We start from the raw sequence: 20264 nt of genomic DNA on the forward strand, positions 1-20264 counted from the left end.
TCCTCCTTAACTAGGGATGCATCTCCACTAGTATTTGGGTTGTACCTTCAAAACAAAGCTCCTGATTGACTCCCCTTACCATGCTTTCATTAGTGGTACAAACAAGTTGTGGAGCAGTAGAAGTAACTCCATTTGGAGTGAGTGAAGCCACATGAATTTTGGAGTGAATATATCTGGAAAGGCATTTCCTGGTGAGTTCTAGAACACTGATGCTGTACAGCTGAGCTGTACTTTACAACTCTGCACATCAAGCAGTACTGAAAAATAATTCTGTGATTTACCTAAAGGGTGAGTAAATCTGATCCATATATTACTGAGGATGGGAAGAGAAGCTGAATGTCATGGCCCACCCAGCTAACAGCAGAGCAGCTGATAGAAATCCCAACTCCCTTTCCCCTCCCTCCTTAGGCATCAAGATGGAACTGGAATGTCAGTAAATGAGAACTATTGCAAGCTCCTGCTCAGTAGGCCACAAATTCCCTGAGTGCCCCAGCATGGAAGGAACAGTTTATGGCTTTCTTACAACCTCTGACACCCTATTTGCAACTGTGAGAGATGGCTGCTGTTACTTGTCCTAATGGCCACCCCCTGGCTTGTTTAGGAATTCAGTTACACTGCTAGGTGTATATAATATCTTAAATATTGGCAATCCTGTCTCCATCCAGCAGTTAAAGCAAGTCTGGAGTGTACTGTAGTAAACCAAACAGCTGCACCCTACACAGAACAGTTCAGGCCTCCAAATGAAGCACTGAAATGAATCTCTCCAGTGCATCTTTATTGCACAGGGAGATGGCTCCAGGAAGACTCTATACACAGAAGCATTATTTTTTGATGGAAGGATCATACCCAGCTTTTAGAAAAGCAGTGCTAACTGGTTTTCCTGTGCTCCGCTTGAAAGCACCATGGACCCAGCTGTCCCTCCCACACAGCTTTATGTATCATTCTATGTATTATTTATTCTTGGAAGACAGAGAACCACACAAAAGTCAGTTTATTTCAGTTATGGAATAAGATATTTATTCTATTGCATCAAAGGTTTGTTCAGCAGTCCTGGTCCACACACAATGAAAATAAATTTTAAAAAATTAAAAATTAAGTTCTAATTAAAATAGAGTTGAGATAGTTTCCCCCAAACATATTAGAATTCTATACTGATTTCATGGCCTGTTACTTTCAAAGTGACTGCTTTTAAAATTTTTGCAACACAGTTGCCTTATCATTACAAAAGCACTGCCAAGTGTAAAAGTATGGAATTAGTGTACTTATGTTAAAGAAAATAAAGGCAGAATGCCCATCTTCTTAACTTTATGTTTCTTTAACAGACACTCATTCTTCATTTTTATCCTTTCAAATGTAAGAAAGCTTGAAAGACATAAACCAGGTTTCATTTAATAAGAGAAAATAAGAAGCCTGCCACACAGAAAATTACTAAATTACGCTCAGTTTAGGGGTTCCACTCTTCTCTTTTGCCTCAGGCTTTTGGGACATTAAGGCCATGATATAAATCCTGGTCAGTGCTTTTTACTAAGCAGCAGAAACGAGAGTTTATTAGCATCACAGTGGTTGCCTCAATAATGACAAAACAGTTGCTCATTACTGCTCATTAGATTCATATTAGATTCATTTGCAATAGCAATACATCTTCTATTCATACTCGATTGCAAAACAACAGATATGATTCGACACCTGCTGTAGTACAGAATTCATTAGAAAGTAATAATACAAACAGGATTTCAATGGATGGACTTAGTCTTATGTCTCTGATGGGTCTAAAATTTGTCATTTAATGTAGAATTTATATAGGATAAATATCACAGCAGGCAGTCAGCTTCTTCAAATCATGTGCTCCAATAAAATATCACACACAGAAGCAGACAAGCAAAGAGCAGACAGACACACAAACAAGCAAATTAACAGTACCATATGCAGGAACAGGCATTAACTGTTGATATCCCTAATTGATAAATGTAGTTACTAATTTCTAGAGTCACAGAAAAGTGCAGAAAGCTGCAATTTCATCAAAAGATTAAATCAACAAGTAAACAAGTTCAATTTTCCCTTTAAAACTTTTGGGACAAAGAGGCAAGGATGATCCTGAAACACTTGTAAAATGCCATTGTCTTCATTTACTTGCATAGTGCTAAACCATTATTGTGTCTCTGTGCTTTGGAAGCACCAAATAATAACAGTGTTTAAATGAGCTGAAATATCTCCTTTTTCCTTTAAAATCTTATGAGGAAAAGACAAAATTATCTCCAAACTCATCAGTTCTTGCCTCCTTTTTCTACTGTGCAAGGGATGAAAGTATATGGAAGCAACAGCTCTTCACATCATGAAGCAGAGAGAGATAGGTTGATTGCACAATATAGCCCTGAATATCATAAAATAATTCACATTATAATAAATTCAGCTTCATTATTACCTTTCCTGGTATTTCTGAAGGTACAAAACAAATATCCTGATTCTGTCCTCTGACCAGCTCTTAATTCAACCATCAAGTTAATTAATTCCCTACTATTTACAGCTTATGCAAAGGAGTGTGCTCCTATCCCTCAGCAAACCTAAAATCTGAAAAAAACGTAGTTTTGATTTCTCTGCCTCTGGCAATAAACTTCTTCACAACTTCTTATCAAATCTGTTTCTTACAAGAACTTCTTCCCAGCAGATGGGTTCCTCTTCCACTCAATCTAGTCATAATCTAGCTCTGCTCTCCACAGAAAAACTGGGTATGGCCATTGCCCTCCACATTTTTTGAGATAATTTTCATTATTTAACACTCAAGGACTGTAAAGATGAGTTCTCAATGCAAGACTGCCAAATAGGTATTCTGAATTTCATAATAAAACACTTGACCTCTCTACACTTCTGAAATTCCATTACCAACCCATGGCCCTCCTGTGCTTCTCCTCTTTTTCCTCCACACCAGCAGTTTCCAAAGGCACAAACTTATATTTTGTATCCTAAAATTCTGGTTTATTTCTCTAACACACAATACCCCAGTACCTCACAATTTCATATTCTTCAGCAAACTTCTCTTTTGGTTTTGTTGGTCATGAAATCAGTATTACTGAATTAAACAGGGCACTGTTTTCTCAGAACCTATAGAAAATGTACAGTACTATTTAAAGGTTCTTTCAATGTGTAATCTCTTTTCCCTGCTTCTTATAAAGCAGAATTTATAGAAAATTCACATACAACGACTCTGTGAGGAGTATTAAAAACTAACAGACCTTGGTTCAGGCAACCATTAGAACAAAAGTTCCAAGCCTGGATTTTCAAGAGTCCCTATAAACACAAAAAAGAAGGAGGAAAAATAAATAAAAGTCAAACAAGTAGGGCAAAACCTCACTTGAATAAGGCAACTGCTTTTAAAAATCAGCTGTTAAAAAAACTACTAGCCTGATTATTGAAATCAGAGACACAAACCATCAAATGATTCCATTTCTTCTCCCAGAATGGCGATTCTGCACAAGGAATTGACTGCATGGCACTGGGAAGTGGACACGGTCAGGTTCAGACAGTGCCTCACTTTCCTGGAAACATCCCTATTTTATTTGATCTTTATTCACTCTGTTTGCCACTTCATCACTGGTTTTAATTTTTTTAATTGAAAAAAAAACCCAAAACACACCTCAAACCAAGAAAACAAAACACAACAACAAACATAAACGAGTCTCAACAATCAGGAAAGTCAATGGCTCTCTGATTTCTCCTGGGAAAGAAGGCATTGGCACCCTGCCTCTTTTTTTCTGGTTGGGATTTGAGAAATAACAATGCAAATATATTAATATTGCATGGTCAGGTCTACCTGCCATTAATATAACAACCTTTGCACTACATTTAAAGATCATGAAGATCAATATTTATTCTGAGGTCAGGGGAAAAAATCAATCTTGCAGTAAAATAAGTCATATTTAATATATCCTATCAACATAATTAAGTTTATGCATAAAAAGTATCATTTATATGTGAATAATGAATGCCATGACAGTTGAGTTTCCCTTCTTGAACAACTTCATGTGGATAATCTCAGAAATTGATAGATTTCCATAGATAAAGTGAAACAAATATGATATTATTCCTGTAAGGTCAAGCAGTGGCTGAACCAGGATTAGAATCCCAGAAATTACTCCCATGAGAGGAATCTTCCTGATCCCTTTCTCTACTCTGAGTACTAGACAATCTGCTCTCCCTGCAAACACAACCCATTCCCTCAACACTAATAAACTTACATTACCCCTTCACACATTTCTGAAAGAAAATAAAAATGGATAAGAAAACACTTTTTATTCAGGGCTCAGCAATAATTGCGTTCTAAAGGCATGAGCAATAAAACCTTTGACATCCAAGAGAAGCGGAAGATGCTCAGGCTCTGCCCACCTTCACAGTTATAGTGATAGGAACAGGGAGTAACATCTCATCCCAACAGCCATGAAAATGATGAGAGAGCAGCATTTTAAAATTAAAATAATTCCTCAGTGAGAAGAATCCTGACCCTGACTGGGCACATTCTGTAGCTCATTCCTTCTTACCTTTTTGAGGGCTTTTGGGTGCTTTTGTTGCCAGGAAGTTTGCCTTCCTTGTATTAATTTCCTATTCTGGTGAGTTCAGGGCTTAGAACTACCTGCACAATTCCATGGGATGGGTAGCAAGGTGAGTGTTAAAGGCAGGTAAGTTCCAGAGGCTAAAGTAGCCCCTCTGGAAGTGTGGGAGTCATTCATTCAGGCTACTTTACACTAAAGTAAATGTCACCTATTGACACTGTCACTGTACTTTAACAGCACTTCTCAAATAATTTGTTTATTTCAAATGAAAGTTCCCAGAGCTCCAATCTTTTGTATTTTCTTTAAAGAGGGGACTTATTTCTTACCTCCTTTTACAAGTCTCTGCTTCTTTCTTCTGATCTGCTTAACACGTAAACATTTCTAATAGGTTGAACTTACCATGAGATAAAAAATACAAGAACTGTCTACATGAAAAACCTTAATCAGTCATGAGTTTGGTAAATGATGTTTCCATGCCATCCATATTGAGTGTCCATTACTCCTGGACATAGCACATTAACTGATTCATTAGCTATTTCAAACCATATGGACTTAGGTTTGGGTGGGTTGCTCTGATAATATCCTGAGGTGAGCTTCCTAATTATTGTAATTATGTGATCTCAATCACAGGGCCAGCCACACAAAATAGAGTCAGGAAGCTCTGAAATGGGTGTCAGCGTACCCAGGCAATAACTGAGCTGAGCAACGCAGCCCCTGGATGTTGGAGCTCCCTGGGTATTGGAAGAAGTAATTACTCCCAAAGTCCTGAGGAACTGGCAGGGAGCAGCAACAATGGAGCGAGCCCGGCAGGAGCATGGGATCTGCACAGATGCAGGGACACAAATAGATCTCCCAGCACGAACTGGGAAGCAGTCTGAAACTTGATGCCTTGTTGTCAATGCTCTTAATATCGAGATGTTACATCTCTGGAGTAAATTTAGCCATGATATTTTAAGCATCACTGATATGTGGAGCAAAGCAGGGGAATTGAATGTGGGAGTGCTAAAATGTCAGTGTTAAATACCACAAAAGCATCACAATGTAATGGTGAGAGAAGCTACAAGTGCTCACCTACTGTAGGAAATTTAAGAGATTTTGTGCATGTGACACTGCAAGATTTCATATCATTGATTGCAATCTTTTATATTCAAGCTCAGGTATGAGCAAGGAGAACAAAAAATTAAAATGAATGGAAGATGGACTGAATATTTAATGTATAGTGCTTTAAGACAAAGACAGAAACAAATACAGTTTCAGGACAGGCTTGCTGTCTTATTGAACACTTAAAGAAAGCACTGACTCCCTGAGAATCTCACCACACTATTTAAATGCAGCCCATAATAAACCAGCACAGCCGATTGTTACTCTCCAGAACATATGCTAGAAAGACATTGATACTGGTAAGATTTGTGCATTTTTACTCTTATTAGCACATTCACATTTCTCCTATTAGGATTTTTAAATTTGGCAGTAGTGGTAGCTGTACCACTTTGAAGGGAAATTGCTTCCATCATAATTACGCTTTCCAGAAAAACCCAAACCACAAAACCACCAACTTATCTGTAGTTATTATGGCCCTGCATCCCCTTTATCACCTCTCCAAACTGCTACTGTGAAGAGGGCACTTAACTTTATTTACCCTGCCTAAATGGAGAACAGGTTTTTTGGGAAGGCTGCGAAGCAGGGAAAAAGAAAAAAGCCCCACCTCCAATTCAGTCCAACAGGAAAAGAGGATTTCTTAGTCCCACCCACAGAACACGTACAGGTGCTATTAATGGGGTCAAAGGCTATAGAATCAAGTTCTAATCTGCTTAGAGCTTTTCTCAGTAAAGCCTTTGGTCTTCATTAATTTTTAAAAGTATGTATGTGTCGATTTTATTTTGAAGTGTCTGAAACCAAACCATCAAAACTCTGCTAGTAACACACACCTTTTTGCGGGCCTCCTAGTTATGGCTGTTTATTAATAAAGATCTGGATTTAAAATATAAACTCATTTGCTGCGTCTCCCCCTCGAACCCACAGGAACAGAACCCCTGTGGAGCCTGGCCAGCTGGGCAGTGAGGCGAGTCAGGTAGAGGGAAGGAACTTCTCCTTGGATCCCGGGGCTCCTGGCAGAGGGTAATAGGCATGCTGATTCTCTTGCAGCTGCCCCTGTGCAAATGGCTCCACTCCCAGACAAATTCCAACAGGCAAAAATCGACCAGCTCTACCATCAGAATGCACCCGGCCTGGTGAGACAATTCCAGCTCACCTGTGACCAGGCCCGGGCCATTGTAGCCACATGCCCTTCTTGTAAGTCACTCCCAATGCCATCGGTGAGTGCAGGGGCTAACCCCAGAGGGCTGAGAAGCTGCGAATTGTGGCAGATGGATGTAACACACATCCACTCTTTTGGCAGATTTAAGCATGTTCATGTCTCTGTGGATACTTTCTCTGGTGCTGTCTTTGCTTCTGCCCACGCAGGGGAGAGAGTTGCTGATGCTGAGAAACACCTGATACAGGCTTTCTCCACACTGGGCGTCCCTAAAGGGATCAAAACAGACAATGCCCCAGCATATACCTCCAAGGACCTCGGGAGCTTCCTGCAGCAATAGGGAATAGAACATAAGACAGGTATCCCCTATTCCCCATCAGGTCAAGCCGTGGTGGAGCGGACCCACCAGAGGTTAAAGAGAGTTCTCAGACAGCAACAACCAGTGATGAAGGTGGAATCCCCCCAGGTCTGGCTTGCTAGGGCACTTTTTACAATCAATTTTCTGAACTGCTCTTTTGAAAACCTAAACCCTCCAATCATCCAGCATTTTCACACATACCCAGAAGCTAAATTCAAAGAGAAACCTCCTGTCATGATAAAAAATCCAGAAACATGGCAGCAGGAGGGACCCTATGATTTAGTAGCCTGGGGGCGTGGGTATGCTTGCGTGTCTACACCCTCAGGCCTGAGGTGGGTCCCTTCAAAATTTGTGCGACCACACATCCCTAAAGTACAACCTGTTATTGTCAGTCCTCAGGTGGAGAATGCAGCACTGAGAAGGCAGCAGAAATCATCCCTTTCAGATTCATCCTCTCTCTCCAGCTCCCTCAGTTCTCTGTTCCCTTTTGATTTTGATGACTTATGAAGACCGAATCTATAATCAAGAGAGGATCCTTCCGGTCCTTCTTTTCCCTGTGGGTGTCTCTCCACTGAAAGATAACTCCGTGGAGGTGTGGCAGTCTGCCCAGGACTATAAATTTAAAGGGCAGGTCTGGATCATATCTATGGACCTGCCGGGCAGACATTGTCTCCTGGACTTTCTCCAGCGCAGCTTTGGACTCTGGGGTAAGAACCCTAGGAGAACTAGGCTCCTCTGCCCCTTTCAATAAATTGAAAAGGGGGGCTAGGTCTTCATTTGTGATACCCAGCCAGGGCCTTACCCAGTTTAAAGAGCCACACAGCTGCTGGACATCTGCTAAAGTTTTGATGTTATTTTTAATTACCAATTTTTGTGGAACAATGGTCCGCTTACCAATTTCCAGCCCCAGGTGCCTGCAAGGTGGCATCCTCTGAACTTTGTCCTCACAAAGCTCAAACCCTGCAGTAATCAACACCTTAGTTGTCACTTCAAGCACATGTGCAAGTAGATCATCATTGGGGGCACAAATTAAAATATCATCCATATGATGATGGATAATCACGCCGTCGGCTGCACGGATTGGGGCCAGCAATGAGGAGACATTCCACTGGCAGATACTTGGGCTGTTTTTCATGCCCTGATGAAGGATTTTCCAATGGTATCTCTCTGCTGGACCTTCTCAATTGATAGAGGGAACTGAGAATGCAAAACATGGTGCGTCATCAGGGTGCAGAGGAATTTGGAAAAACCAATTTTTAATATCAATAACTGCCAGATTCCAATCTTGGGGTAACATCATGGGGGATGGCATCCCTGGCTGGAGAGGACCCATATCTTCAATTACTTTGTTAATTTCTCTGAGGTCATGGAGGAGCCGCCACTCGTCTTTGCCAGGCTTTTTAAGAACAAAGACAGGAGAATTCCAGGGAGATGTTGTTTCCTGGATGTTCCCTTTGGCTAACTGCTCGTCCATGAGCTTCCGGAGCGCTTTTAATTTTTGTTTGTTTAGCGGCCACTGTTCTACCCAGACTGGAGTATCAGATAGCCAAATTAATTTCTGGGTAGAACGCTCATCAGTGACCGCTGCCCGAAAAACCTGGGGAGTCGGGATGTCAATTGTGACCCCCCTCTGGGCCATCAGGTCTCTCCCCCACAGGGGTTCTGCGTAACTAAAACAAATGGACATAAGTGTGCCATTTGCCTATTTGGCCCCTCAAATTTCACAATGTTTTTTGATTGCTTAGCCAGTTGTACCCCCCCTACACCCTGAATGTGGCCATCCACCTCCTGCAATTCCCAATTAGATGGCCAATTCCATGAAGGAATGATTGTCATATCTGCCCCCATGTCTAGGAGTCCATTCATGTGTTTACACTCACCTCCTTTCCACAAAAAACAGTTGATTTTGGGGCAATCTTTTCCCAGTACCTGGGCTTGACGGATCTTATGGATCTTCTTTGGTGACAGCTTCCACAGATGTTCCGCATGCACTGCTGGGCCAGACACTGGAATAGCCTGTGCAATGATTTGTCCTTTGGGAATGAACACTGGGGGTTGAAAGCAGTGCAGCCACACTACCAACTGTTTTGGGTCTGAATCAGTTAAACAAGGAGCAATGGTTATCTCGACTGGCATGTATTTAGTGACCCCAATAACAATATACCTACTGCAGATATTTCTCCAGGTTCCGGGGTTCTTAGTATTGACTGTGAGGAAATGCCAATCTGTGTCCTTGAGATGCAAAGGCTCAGTTAATGCCAGCCTGAAAGGAGAAGAATTAGAACAGGTCTTAAGCACAGGTTTAGGATGGTCAGGGTCCCGACCCAACCAAAACCTGGAAATAAAAGGCACATCATCTCCCGGGTTATTAATTTCATTTTGTAAAGTCACGTCTGATAAAAGATTGTCTGTGTCTTCAGGTGGGTGCTGGAAGTCACTGCCTCCCCCCCTCCCCCAGTGATGGTATTTGTCCCACCTCATTTGTGTCTGCACGCAGAGAAGGACTGCGCTGACAACTTAGTTTTTTGGATTTCCCCCTTGATGAGGAATCCCTTGCCCCTGTTTTTGATTTTTAAATTGTAAAAATTCATCCTTTATTGGGCAGTGATGTGCCCAATGTCCCTTCTGGTTGCACAGAAGACATTGTGCTCCTTGTTTCAGTTCCTTTGGGGGTGGTCCCAGAAAGCGACATGGTGGGGCGGCTGCGGCTGCTGGTGGTGCAGTGTCTGTGCCAGAGGCTTCAGCGATAGAAACCCTTTTCAGAGGTGCCCGGAATTCTCTAAAGTCCTTTGCAGGGATGGAAACTTTCCGTGCGCAAACGTCCAGCATGTTTTGTAGGGTGGGGTCCGGATCGAGGGGGAGGCTGAGGATGGCATTTTGACAAGCCTCATTCGCATTCTGCCATGCGATCATGGTAATTATTCCTTGCCAGAGCGTCTCATCTGGAACTTGTGCATCTATCGCCCAATGAAGCTGATCTACAAGACTTACAAAAGACTCTAAAGGCTCCTGCTTAATATACAAATAATTAACAACGGGGCCACTAGGCTTCAGTTTAAAAAATACTTTCTCTGCTGCTTTTGCACTCAGAAGCAAAGCTTCCCTTGGTAACTTTTCTGCCTGCTTTTGACCTGAATACCAATCCTCATTCCCGCATAAGTGGCTTAGTGATATCATTGCCCCATCTGAATCGAGTGATGTATTCGGATTAACCCAAAGATCAGGCAACTTGTCCCTTATTTCCCTTATCCACGCAGACTCCCACACCAAAAACTCAGCCTGAGTTATTAAACACGAGAAAAGAGTCCGCAAATCTGCTGGGACATACTCAGCAGAGGACAGAGTTGCCTTTAAAAGACCTTGAAAAAATTCACTTTCCCTACCAAATTCCTTTTGAGCCTTGCACAAATCATTTATAACTTGCTGGGGCATAGGGCACCACTGAACCTGGGGCCTGCCCCCCTGTCGTGGGGTGTAAGTCACCGGACCAGCAGTGAAGGCAGGTAGGCAGTGAGCAGAGTCCCTGCTCTCCTCCCCTTGGCCTCACTCCCCCGGAGCCCAGGCTGTGGGATCCTCCCACCCCAGCCCCCCATCCCCAGGAGCCGGGGCTGTCGGACCCCACCGTCCCTGCCCCCCCTTACCCACCCCCCCTCCCCCGGACCCTGGACCGTGGGAACTGGAAGAGAGGTCGCAGGGATCGGGGGAAGGGGCGGAGGCAGCCAAGTCATGGCCAGAGGGAGTGGCTGGTGACCAACGCCCCCGGGGATGGAGCCGCAGGGTGAGGACATGCATAATTCATTAGGGGAGGGGCTGGGGGAGGGTCTGGAGATTGGAAGGGGCTTCTGGGAGAGCAGCGAGGAGGATTGTGAAAAGGAGAAGGGGACCATGAGGTGGGGGAAGCCACGTGGCCGGAGCCATCTTATGGGGGTGCAGAGGGAGGGGCGGGGTTTAGGGAGGAGGCGAGGAGGGCATTAATGGGAAGGAGAAGCCCGAGTGGGGGGAACATGGGGAGAAGGAGAGCATATGGCAGGGTCCACGTGGTGGCCACCATCTTGAAAATCACAGGGGAAAGGAATTTTCGGAGAAACAGGGTCTGGGAGAATAAAATGAACATCGGATGGGGTGGAATAGGGTAGGGGAGTAGGAGTAAGGGAAGGATTCAAGGCAGTGTGGTCTGCACTATCCTGACAGGGACACCGGGAATTCTCGCAGAAGCCAGGCAATTTCTGTGGATTTAACCGGGATGCTTTTCTAAGAATTCCCAGTTTCGGAGTAGAGGGAGAGGAAAGAGGGATAGGATTTGCAGAACTAGGGTTTGAGCTGGGGGTTTTTGATCTAGCAGTGGCTGTGGCAGTGCTTCATAATTATTTTTAATTATATCACAAATTTGGAGGGCCAGATAAGTACATTATGCAAGGGAAGGTTCTCTGTTTCAAAATTTCCCTGCCAACCTGATCCCAAAATGAGACCTGAAATAATTTTGAAGCCGAAATTTCTGCAATAGCCACTGAGCAAACCTTTTAACATCCTCCTTTCTAAACCTTTTATCTCCCCCAACGAGAATCCCAAGAACCTGCTTATAAAGCCTCTTCTGCGGTACTGTTAGCTTTGCACCTATGCTAAAAGATGTTAAAATGTACTGCAGATAAAACCCACCCACCAAGAAAAGAAGAGAAAAAAAATTCAAAGTCTGTCGCTGCCGGTTTTAAACAAACTGTTCTGAGAACCCCCCTGAAACCCGGGAAGGGGAGCCCACAAAATTTGGGACTCTTTTCCCCCCAAATTGGGAACAAGAAATCCCACCAAAAAGGGAAACCTTTCCCTCCCTTTAGGGAAAAGGAGACCCGCCACAAGGAAAACCTTCCCCTACCCTTAGGGAGAAAGAAAGCCACCAAAAAGGGACAGAAGAAAAAAAACCCTGAAAACAACTTACCCTTAAGTTGTCCAAGGAAAGGCAGGAGAAGGAAAAAAAAACCACCTTGGTGGTGTGGAACTGGTGGGAAAATCTGACTCCTAAGGTGCCTTTAGGAGCTACCAGATCTGTCCTCCAGGAGTGCAGCTCCTAGAACAGAACATGCTCTCTCCGAAGGTGACTTGACGACCAGAGATTAGGTCCACGGTCCCTCGGACCTCTGGAATCTTCACTCGTGGGCCAGAAAAAGCCTTTTCAGGCCCTACGATGGGCGCCAAGCCTGCTGCGTCTCTCCCTCAAAACCAGAGGAACAGATCCCCTGTGGAGCCCAGCCAGCTGGGCAGTGGGGCGAGGCGGGCAGAGGGAAGGAACTTCTCCTTGCATCCCGGCGGGCTTGGAGAAGCTCCCACGTGAGTCCAAAGATGAGCTGGTCGCACAAGCAAAGGAAAGAGGCTCTCTCCCTCAGGACTAGTTCCAAAGTTTAATGAGGGCCTGGAGAGATCCCAGGCCACATCTGACCTCGAAAGGCATCCGGAGCAAGAGAGGGTCTCCTGGCCTGGAGCAGCCAGATATAGGGGGACAGGGAAAACCAAACAGCCAATGTAGAAAGAAATGGTTTTTTTTTTTAATATTAGTCACATGAATTGTTTCTATTACATTCCTGACGGTTGTCTTTGAGTATTTTAACTTTTAACGACTGATAGAAGCTTGAAAATCTTTAATTTTGCATCTATTCTTTCATTAAAAACAAAACAAACCACCAAACAACAACAACAAAAAGAAAAATCCAAAACCCAGGTATTTCTCACAACTTGTAGGATAAATACCTTAAACCCTCTTATACCACATGATAACATTAAATTGCACAAGTTGTGATAGAACTCTAAGTTATTAAAGATGGTTTGTTATTCTTCAGAACTCTATGAATTATTCATACTTAACCTGTTTGATTTTTTTTTCCCTCTACCTTGTCTAACTTGTTTCACTTTCTTATTCTAGAGAAATTTTGTGGGCAGGGAAAGAGCCTGGAAGTAGGAAGCCCTTTGACAATGTTTTCTTTTGAGTTTAATCACGTCAATACCTCTTTGCAACAGGTAAGCAAAGAAGTTTTCTCCTTCACCAGAGGCTTGTCCTTTGATTCCCAGGCAACTATTTTGAGGTAATTTTCTTCTGGAAAGATCCTTTACCCAGGTAACACATAACACTGATAATGGTGATGGTTTCTTTATGCTGAATTGTGCATCTGTGGTTGCTTTTTTAATAAACCTAACACCACCCTGCTGCAGTCTGTTTTGACAATTGTTGCAAAGAGGAAGAACTCTACAAAATGCTTTATGGATATTTTGAATTTGTTCCCTTTATGGCTGAGGTTTCTGCTGATGATTCTTCATCTGGTCTTCTAAATAATGATAAAACCACAGAGCCTGCAAGACTGATGAAGCCAAAAGGGTTGTAACATAAAGGCTTAATTTACTGATGGCAATATGGGCTTTGCAGCTGTAATATGTTATTACTTTTAAGTGTACTTGCAAATTGTATGGTTGCTGATGTTTTGGATTTTGATAGTTCTTTTTAAAAAGACACAAGTTCTTATTTTTAAAAAATATGCTTAAACTTTTAAGTTTTATACCCTCTTTTCTGGAAAAAGACTTGTAGTCGTGGTGTGGTGGTTCCCCCTGAGGTCTGCCTGGGTGGTGTGTACCTGGGTGAATGAACACTATCAATAAAGCAAAGCTTGCACAAAATGGTAGCTCATGATCAAAGCTATGCCCTGGGATCTTGGCAAATTAAAACTCATCTCACAGTGTCCTTTACTGCCACTTGACAAGGGGATGGAGCTGATCAACTCCTGGGTCAGCAGCATGTCTCCTCTGTCCCTGCCTGGAACCAGCCTGAGGTGGCCATTACCTCTTCCACTGTGCTGTTCTGGGGTGAGTACATGTGTTTCTGGGTGGAAATGGTTACCCTTGTGAAAAACGCCAATCACTTGGTTTTTAAAAATTTCAAAAGTTTAATAATAATAAAATGGTTATAAAAATAGTAATACAAATAGATTAATAAAGTTTAGAGTTAGGACAATTACAAGACAATAAAAGGCAAAGAATTGCAGATGTCCGGGTGCTCTCAGACACTAAGTTGCGAAAAGCATGACTTGTGAACAAAGGAATCACCCTTAAACCAATACACTTGTTGCATATTTATACTTCCTTCATGGTTATGCATACATTCTATTTAAAACAAGAACTCTGTCTGTTGTATGTCAACTGTTTCCTTTAATCTCCATGGCATCTTCAAGTCTGAGCAAGGCTGAAGAAATTAGCTTTTTCTGATAAGAAAACCATAAATTCCTCTCCTTTGGAAGATTTAGGTGTTCCTCGAACCGAGTATCTCATTCCTAAAAAAACACTTCCCCCACATACATAGTCTCTATTTTAACATTATGTTGGAACTGTTATAAATGAAAATTTGTCCAGCCAAATTAATATGAAAAAAATAAAATATTTATTTTGCAATCAAATTCTATCTAGCCAGCCACAAGGAAAGAACAGAGCTGAGCCCGGGGTTGGCCCTGGGTGTGCAACAAAGAGGTCAGCCTCAACAGAGGTTTTCTTCTATGCCCACACACTTCCATCCTGGCACAAGCGGTTTTTATAGGGAAAATTCCGCCCGAGGCCAAGATTTCGGCAGTCAGTCTTTTCTTCCATTCAAAGTCCATAGGTTAATAAGATTTTCTTTTTTGGTGATGAAGAAGAACAATTCAGTGTCCAGAGTTGCTGAATCCCTTGATGAAATTTATGGGAACGCTGCATTCACATGTATCTGCCCGAAGATTTCCATTATATCCATCTCGGGTCATTCATGCAATGATCAGCGCCTGGGGTCCCCCGCATCTCTCCTGGCCGAGCCACATCCTTTTACGTGTAAATCGGGTTTCAACATACACCAGGTTTCGCCTGCGAGGGTGGGGGGGAGTCCTAATACAAACGTGTATACTCCAACAAATATTCAATATCACATATATCATACCAGAAATGGCGCGAGTTATATCTACAACACATAACAGAACCTAAAACTATATTTAACACACTACTTAAGAGAATTAATACAGCATAGCTTTCTAACATTACACATATAATATTAATTGCAATATTTGCGAAAAAGACAATCATAAAATATGAATTTTTCACACCCTTGACCTCTGCCAGGAAGATCCTGAGGGAAACCGAAGTGGCCTGAGTGAAGCGTGGCACCATGACAGTTCTGTGACTTCGCTGCACCTCCTCAAAGTGCTTGGAGAGCAGGCTGGGGGGTTTCTCTTTGTTTTTGACTCCAAATCCCGTCAGCTGAGATTGTCTTTTTTTTTTACCTCAGGCAGGAGACCGTCTGATCTCCTACTTCTCTATGCACGAAAGATTTTTTTAAAGTTCCTCCCTCGCGGAGCGCAGCCTCAGAAGCGGGAGAGCGGGATCGCCTGGGGCTGATGGCAGCGGACGCTCCATTTCCCTCCTCCTCCGTCCCCCTTAATGTCCCTGCTCCTCCGTCTCCCTTGTCCCGGAGCGAGGAGCCGGACCACCCGGGACACGCCGACTTCTCGGGCACTTCCTTCGCCTCCGCGCACCCGCGGGCCGGGCCGGCGCCGCGGGGCCGGGGCGGCGGGAGGCGGGAGCGGCGCGCGCCCCGCCCCGCCGCGCTGAGGGCCGTGAGGGGCCGGCTGCGGGAGGCTCGGGCCCGGCCGGGGCTGTCCCGGCCCTGCCCCGGTCCCTGCCCCGGGGATCCCCGCCCCGGGTTTCTCGGCGGGAAGACGGCGTCCCGCCACCCGTCCCTCCTCCTCCTTCTGCTGCGGAAGAGCCCGGCTGGCACGTTTGCGGCCGGCGGTGGCGGGGAGGCCGGCGCGCTCTGTGGAGGTGGGTGAAGGGAAGCGGGCTGAGGGACATCGCCCCCTGTCCCTGCTCCGTGCTGCTGGGCAAAGCACATCGGGGGAATGTTGTACCTTCTGGCGGCAGTTTTCCAACAAACTTTCTCTTTCGTTTTCCCCTCCCTCAAGGTACGATGCCGCCCAAAGGTCCCGGCAAAGGCAAGCTGCCAATCCCGCTCCCTAAAGACATGATCCTGAAAGACACCGAAGGAAAAACCTGGAGGCTGGGCAGTCAGATCGGTCAGGGAGGATTTGGCCTGATCTATTTAGGTAAAATACTGGTAATAATTGAGAGGGTGACTTGTAAATTGCTTTGTAACTTCCTGATATGGAAGAGGCAGTAACTTTAATAATTGTGGTTTACGTGCTGGTGGTGATCCTTGTTCAAATGTGGTTTTCTGATCTGTTGTTCCTGCTCCATTCCTGCTCATGTGCAAACTGTTCTCCATGGCCTGTCCAGCTCATTTTGCTGGATACTAAAGCGATTTTCTATGGATCTTGGGTGAAGCAGCCAAGGTGCCTCTGTGTCAAAGTACTGCCAGGTGATGCTTTTCAAAGTGAAAGTGCTTTTCTTAGCCAGGGTTTTGGCCTTATGCCAGCCAGCCTAATGCTCTGTAGCCCTCTTTCAGTTTCAGGTTATTGGAAGTGTTCTTTTTTGCCCAAGAATAAATTAGTTTTTTTCCAGGAAATGAAACTGTAACAATACTTAGCTGGGTGCTGCCTCTGAATTCACATCTTTTCAGCAGAGGTGGAAATGGTGTATTTGCTCTGGCCTAGATAAGTTTCTGTGATTCCTTCAGAAGAAGCCACTGCATTTCAGTCAGTTTGTGCTCTGTGAGGAGTGAATAGTTCTGAAAGGCAGTTTGTAAAGCATTCTGGGTCACTGCAGAGGGTGTAATGTATGTTACTGTTGCTGGTCTCTGTGAAAGGGCAAATCCTGTGTTCAAGGCAGCAAGGTCTCTGTGGAAGGGCAATCCTGTCTTATGAGCTTGGCTGGTTTGGTTTTTCTTTTTTTTTTCATGGCAGCATATAGAAACTAGTTCACAGTGTCTGTTTGGAACTAAGCTGAGCTTGTATGGAGCAGTGAAGAATCACCTAGAAGCCATTTACTGCATTGTCCCTGAAGCCTAACACATCTTTTTCGAGTTACAGTAATACTAACTCTATTTGGAATATTAAGGCTTAAAACTTAATAAGCAAGTCACTCCTATACACAAACCAGCTTCCTTTTATGTTGAAATCAGCTACACATACAGTAGCAATACATCCAAGAGGTTCCTGTAGTGAAGTTTCTGGTTTGGTTTCCTCTGGAATTTCTATAGTTCACACTATTCCTCACTGTTCTGCAGACAGAACCAGTGGGAATATCAGGGATTTCAACTAACAGAGGAGATACAGAGTTATCAATCAAATGGTAGGGCACTTGTTAGAGTTTTTTTTTTTTTTTCCTTTTGGTATATCTTGTTACCTTGTTATAACCACCTTTGAAGCATTAGTTGGTTACATTTGAGAGGTGCTGCGAGTTGGGCACATGAGAGATGTTGCCATGAGAAAATGGACCCTTAGCATGAGCTAAGAAGTAAAGGTGTCTCTGGGTACTTCCATTCCAGGATAAAGGACAGGAAGATGTGAACCTGCAGAAGTCTCCCACAGACAGAAGGGTATGAGGGAACTGGGGATGCAGTACAGAAAGCAAGTTTGTGGTGGGTGTAGCTTTCTGTAGGACCAGTAATGTTGTGTTCCTGAAACACTCAGAATATGGCTCTGTCATTTCCAGCTGCAGCCAAATCTCACGGGACCTTGAGGGTGGTTTAGCACGTGGGATTCAGACAGTTCCATGCAGATTTGAGTTTTCTGCCTGATCACAGAGCCCACCAAGGTGATTTCTTATATTGAGGTGGCTGTTGCAGTTTGGCTCCCACTGAACTGAGGTGGAGAGCAGTCAGTGAATTAGAATGAGAATCAGGGACTCTTGGTATTACTGTTCTCTGTTTTTTTGTAAGTAACAGCATGGCTGAGGAAATGCAGCTGCCACTTTTGTAATGAATGGTATTTTGTTTTCATTTAATCCCTTCTTTCAGGAGGAACAGTGAATGCTACCTGCAACACTGCACTGAAGGCTCAGTTCTCTTTGTAGCTCATCAGTTAAAGAGAAAATGGACATCTATCCCTAAATATTGGCACTGAAACTTTCTCTTTTTTTGTCCACCTCTTGATCTCTGAGGTCTTTATATTGAAGTTTACCAGTCAGCAGCTTCTTGGGGCTTCTTGGACAAAATTCAGCTGTCTTTGAGAACCAGGGGGAGTGAAGTAGATGACAAATTTTTGTGATTAAGATGCAGGTACTTGAAGACACCCCCTTTTCTCTGTGCTGTTCAGACATGATTTTTTGAGCATCTAGAGCAAGGTGTGAGACAACCACTAACTTTCAGAGAAGAAGCTGTAGAGAGGTGGGAGACAGGAGGTTCAATTGCCTGCAAGGTATGAAGAGCACAGCCCTTTTATGAAAGAAAAGGTTAACTTTGCCAGCTATACCTTTTAATAAGTGTTTTTACAGTAGCAGTGAAAAGATTTTGATGTGGTTGTTATAGCTTAATTTCCCATTAAGGGTATTACATATTCCATTAATCTATAACAATGTTCTTGAGAGATTTTACAGTATCTCTGCAAAACCTATTTACTAGGGGTGCATTTTGTGCAAGAAGGTTCTGTTCACTAAATCAAAGGCGCTGAAAGCCGTTTGCTGACTCTGGGTCCTAGGATGCAAATGTAGGGCTTTGGAACTTCTAGTTGTGTACATGGAAGTTACCATGATCTTCAGGTTCTGCTCTGCCTCACAAATGCTTTCCCTTGTTTTCTGATTATTCTTACTCTTTCCAGTCTGTTCCAAGTTGTTGTATTCCTGGTGCTGATTTGCTCTCAGGTAGAGCTGTTACCCCTTTGATAAGGGGAGCAGAGTGAAGAACACTGTGGAGGGCTGTGAACATTGGTGGTCTTATGACTGCTTTGGAGAGCAGTGGAAAATGAACCAAGAGCTGAGGAGCCTTACATTCTCTCATTTATCTCTCTGATCACAGCCAGTAATTAACACTAATCTTTATATAAATCATTCTCTAGTCCTGCTGCAAGCACTCTATTAATGCACAATTTGGACTGAAAATTTAAATGCAGAAAGGTCACACAATGTTTTCTTAAGATTCCTCTGTCATGTGAAGCCTGCTGCATCCAATGCTACCTACTTGCAGGCTTCTTTCTCATGGAAAGGGATGGTTCTGAAAAATATAAATATTTTTTTTAATTTATGTACAAATGTTTGTTAGATGCACTTATTGCATTGTAAATGTGTTTTAATTTTATGAAGCTCAGAAAAATAAGTATTGATAATGTTATCATTGAATTGTACCCTGCTTGGAGATCAATACAGCCAGTGCACTCTCCTTTCCTTTTGAGGTTTTTTCTCATGTTTTCAAGGAGGAGGGAAAGAATTTCTTCCTAAGCAGTAAACAGTGATTAAATGTGTGAATATGGTCTTTCAATACTAGCAGTACAGTGAGCCCTGCTACTGGTGGAGGTAAGAAGGAGGTCTGGTAGGGTCTGTTCTTTTAAGCTTGGGTCATGGTGCAGTCTAACTGCTGATATTATGGAAATGAGGCTGAGGTGTGAAACAGAGTTTGTTTCTGTTTCAGACTAATTTCCATAGATAAATTGCATAGCTGTGAGTGGGGATACATCGATGCAAGAGAAGCATCGATGGAAGCACACGTGGTCCTATTGTTCATTCCTTGGTTTGCTTGGGAAGCTGCTTTAGCAATTGCCTCTGGAGAAACAAAGTCCTTCAGTAATTGCCTAAATTAAAATAATGCAGCAAATGAATTAAAAATGCAGTAAAAATATACCAAAGATAAATTCAGCATGGTTTTTATTAGCTCAATAGAAGGACGATCATAATGGCTAAGCCCTGTAATTAAAGGCACTATCAGGTAACTCAGGTTAGGGATGGATTTTTCTCAACTTCAAGATGTTAAAATACCTGCAGATGTGAACCTTAGTGTGAAAATAAATTTGTTAGTAGACAAACACCACTTCAGGAAGGGTCTTTGTGTCTAGTCACTAATATTAAACTGTACAAATAGAGATACTGCAAGCGCCCAGTTTGTAGGCAAACTAAATCATAAATTTAGGATGATTTTGCTACTTAGAGGCTACTTAGAGCTGACTGACCTGCACCATCTCTCAAAGAGAAAATATTCCTTAACCATTACTAGTTCTTGCTGGTGAGT

At 43.2% G+C, this 20264-nt stretch overlaps 1 protein-coding gene across 6 annotated transcripts in view; it reads left to right on the plus strand.

The window, feature by feature from the left end:
• The first annotated feature begins 15756 nt into the window (after window positions 1–15756).
• Window positions 15757–20264, plus strand: part of VRK2 (VRK serine/threonine kinase 2) — a 39257-nt gene continuing 34749 nt past the window's right edge. For all 6 annotated transcript variants that reach the window (XM_021527514.4, XM_085575760.1, XM_085575761.1 and 3 more), the window contains exons 1-2: window positions 15757–15973; window positions 16114–16254. In XM_021527514.4, the coding sequence (XP_021383189.2) occupies window positions 16119–16254 (136 nt within the window). In that variant the 5' untranslated portion in view covers window positions 15757–15973; window positions 16114–16118. The remainder of the gene's footprint in view (window positions 15974–16113; window positions 16255–20264) is intronic.

Source organism: Lonchura striata, chromosome 3 (assembly GCF_050655825.1).
Source record: "Lonchura striata isolate lonStrDom1 chromosome 3, ASM5065582v1, whole genome shotgun sequence".
Lineage (NCBI taxonomy): Eukaryota > Metazoa > Chordata > Aves > Passeriformes > Estrildidae > Lonchura > Lonchura striata.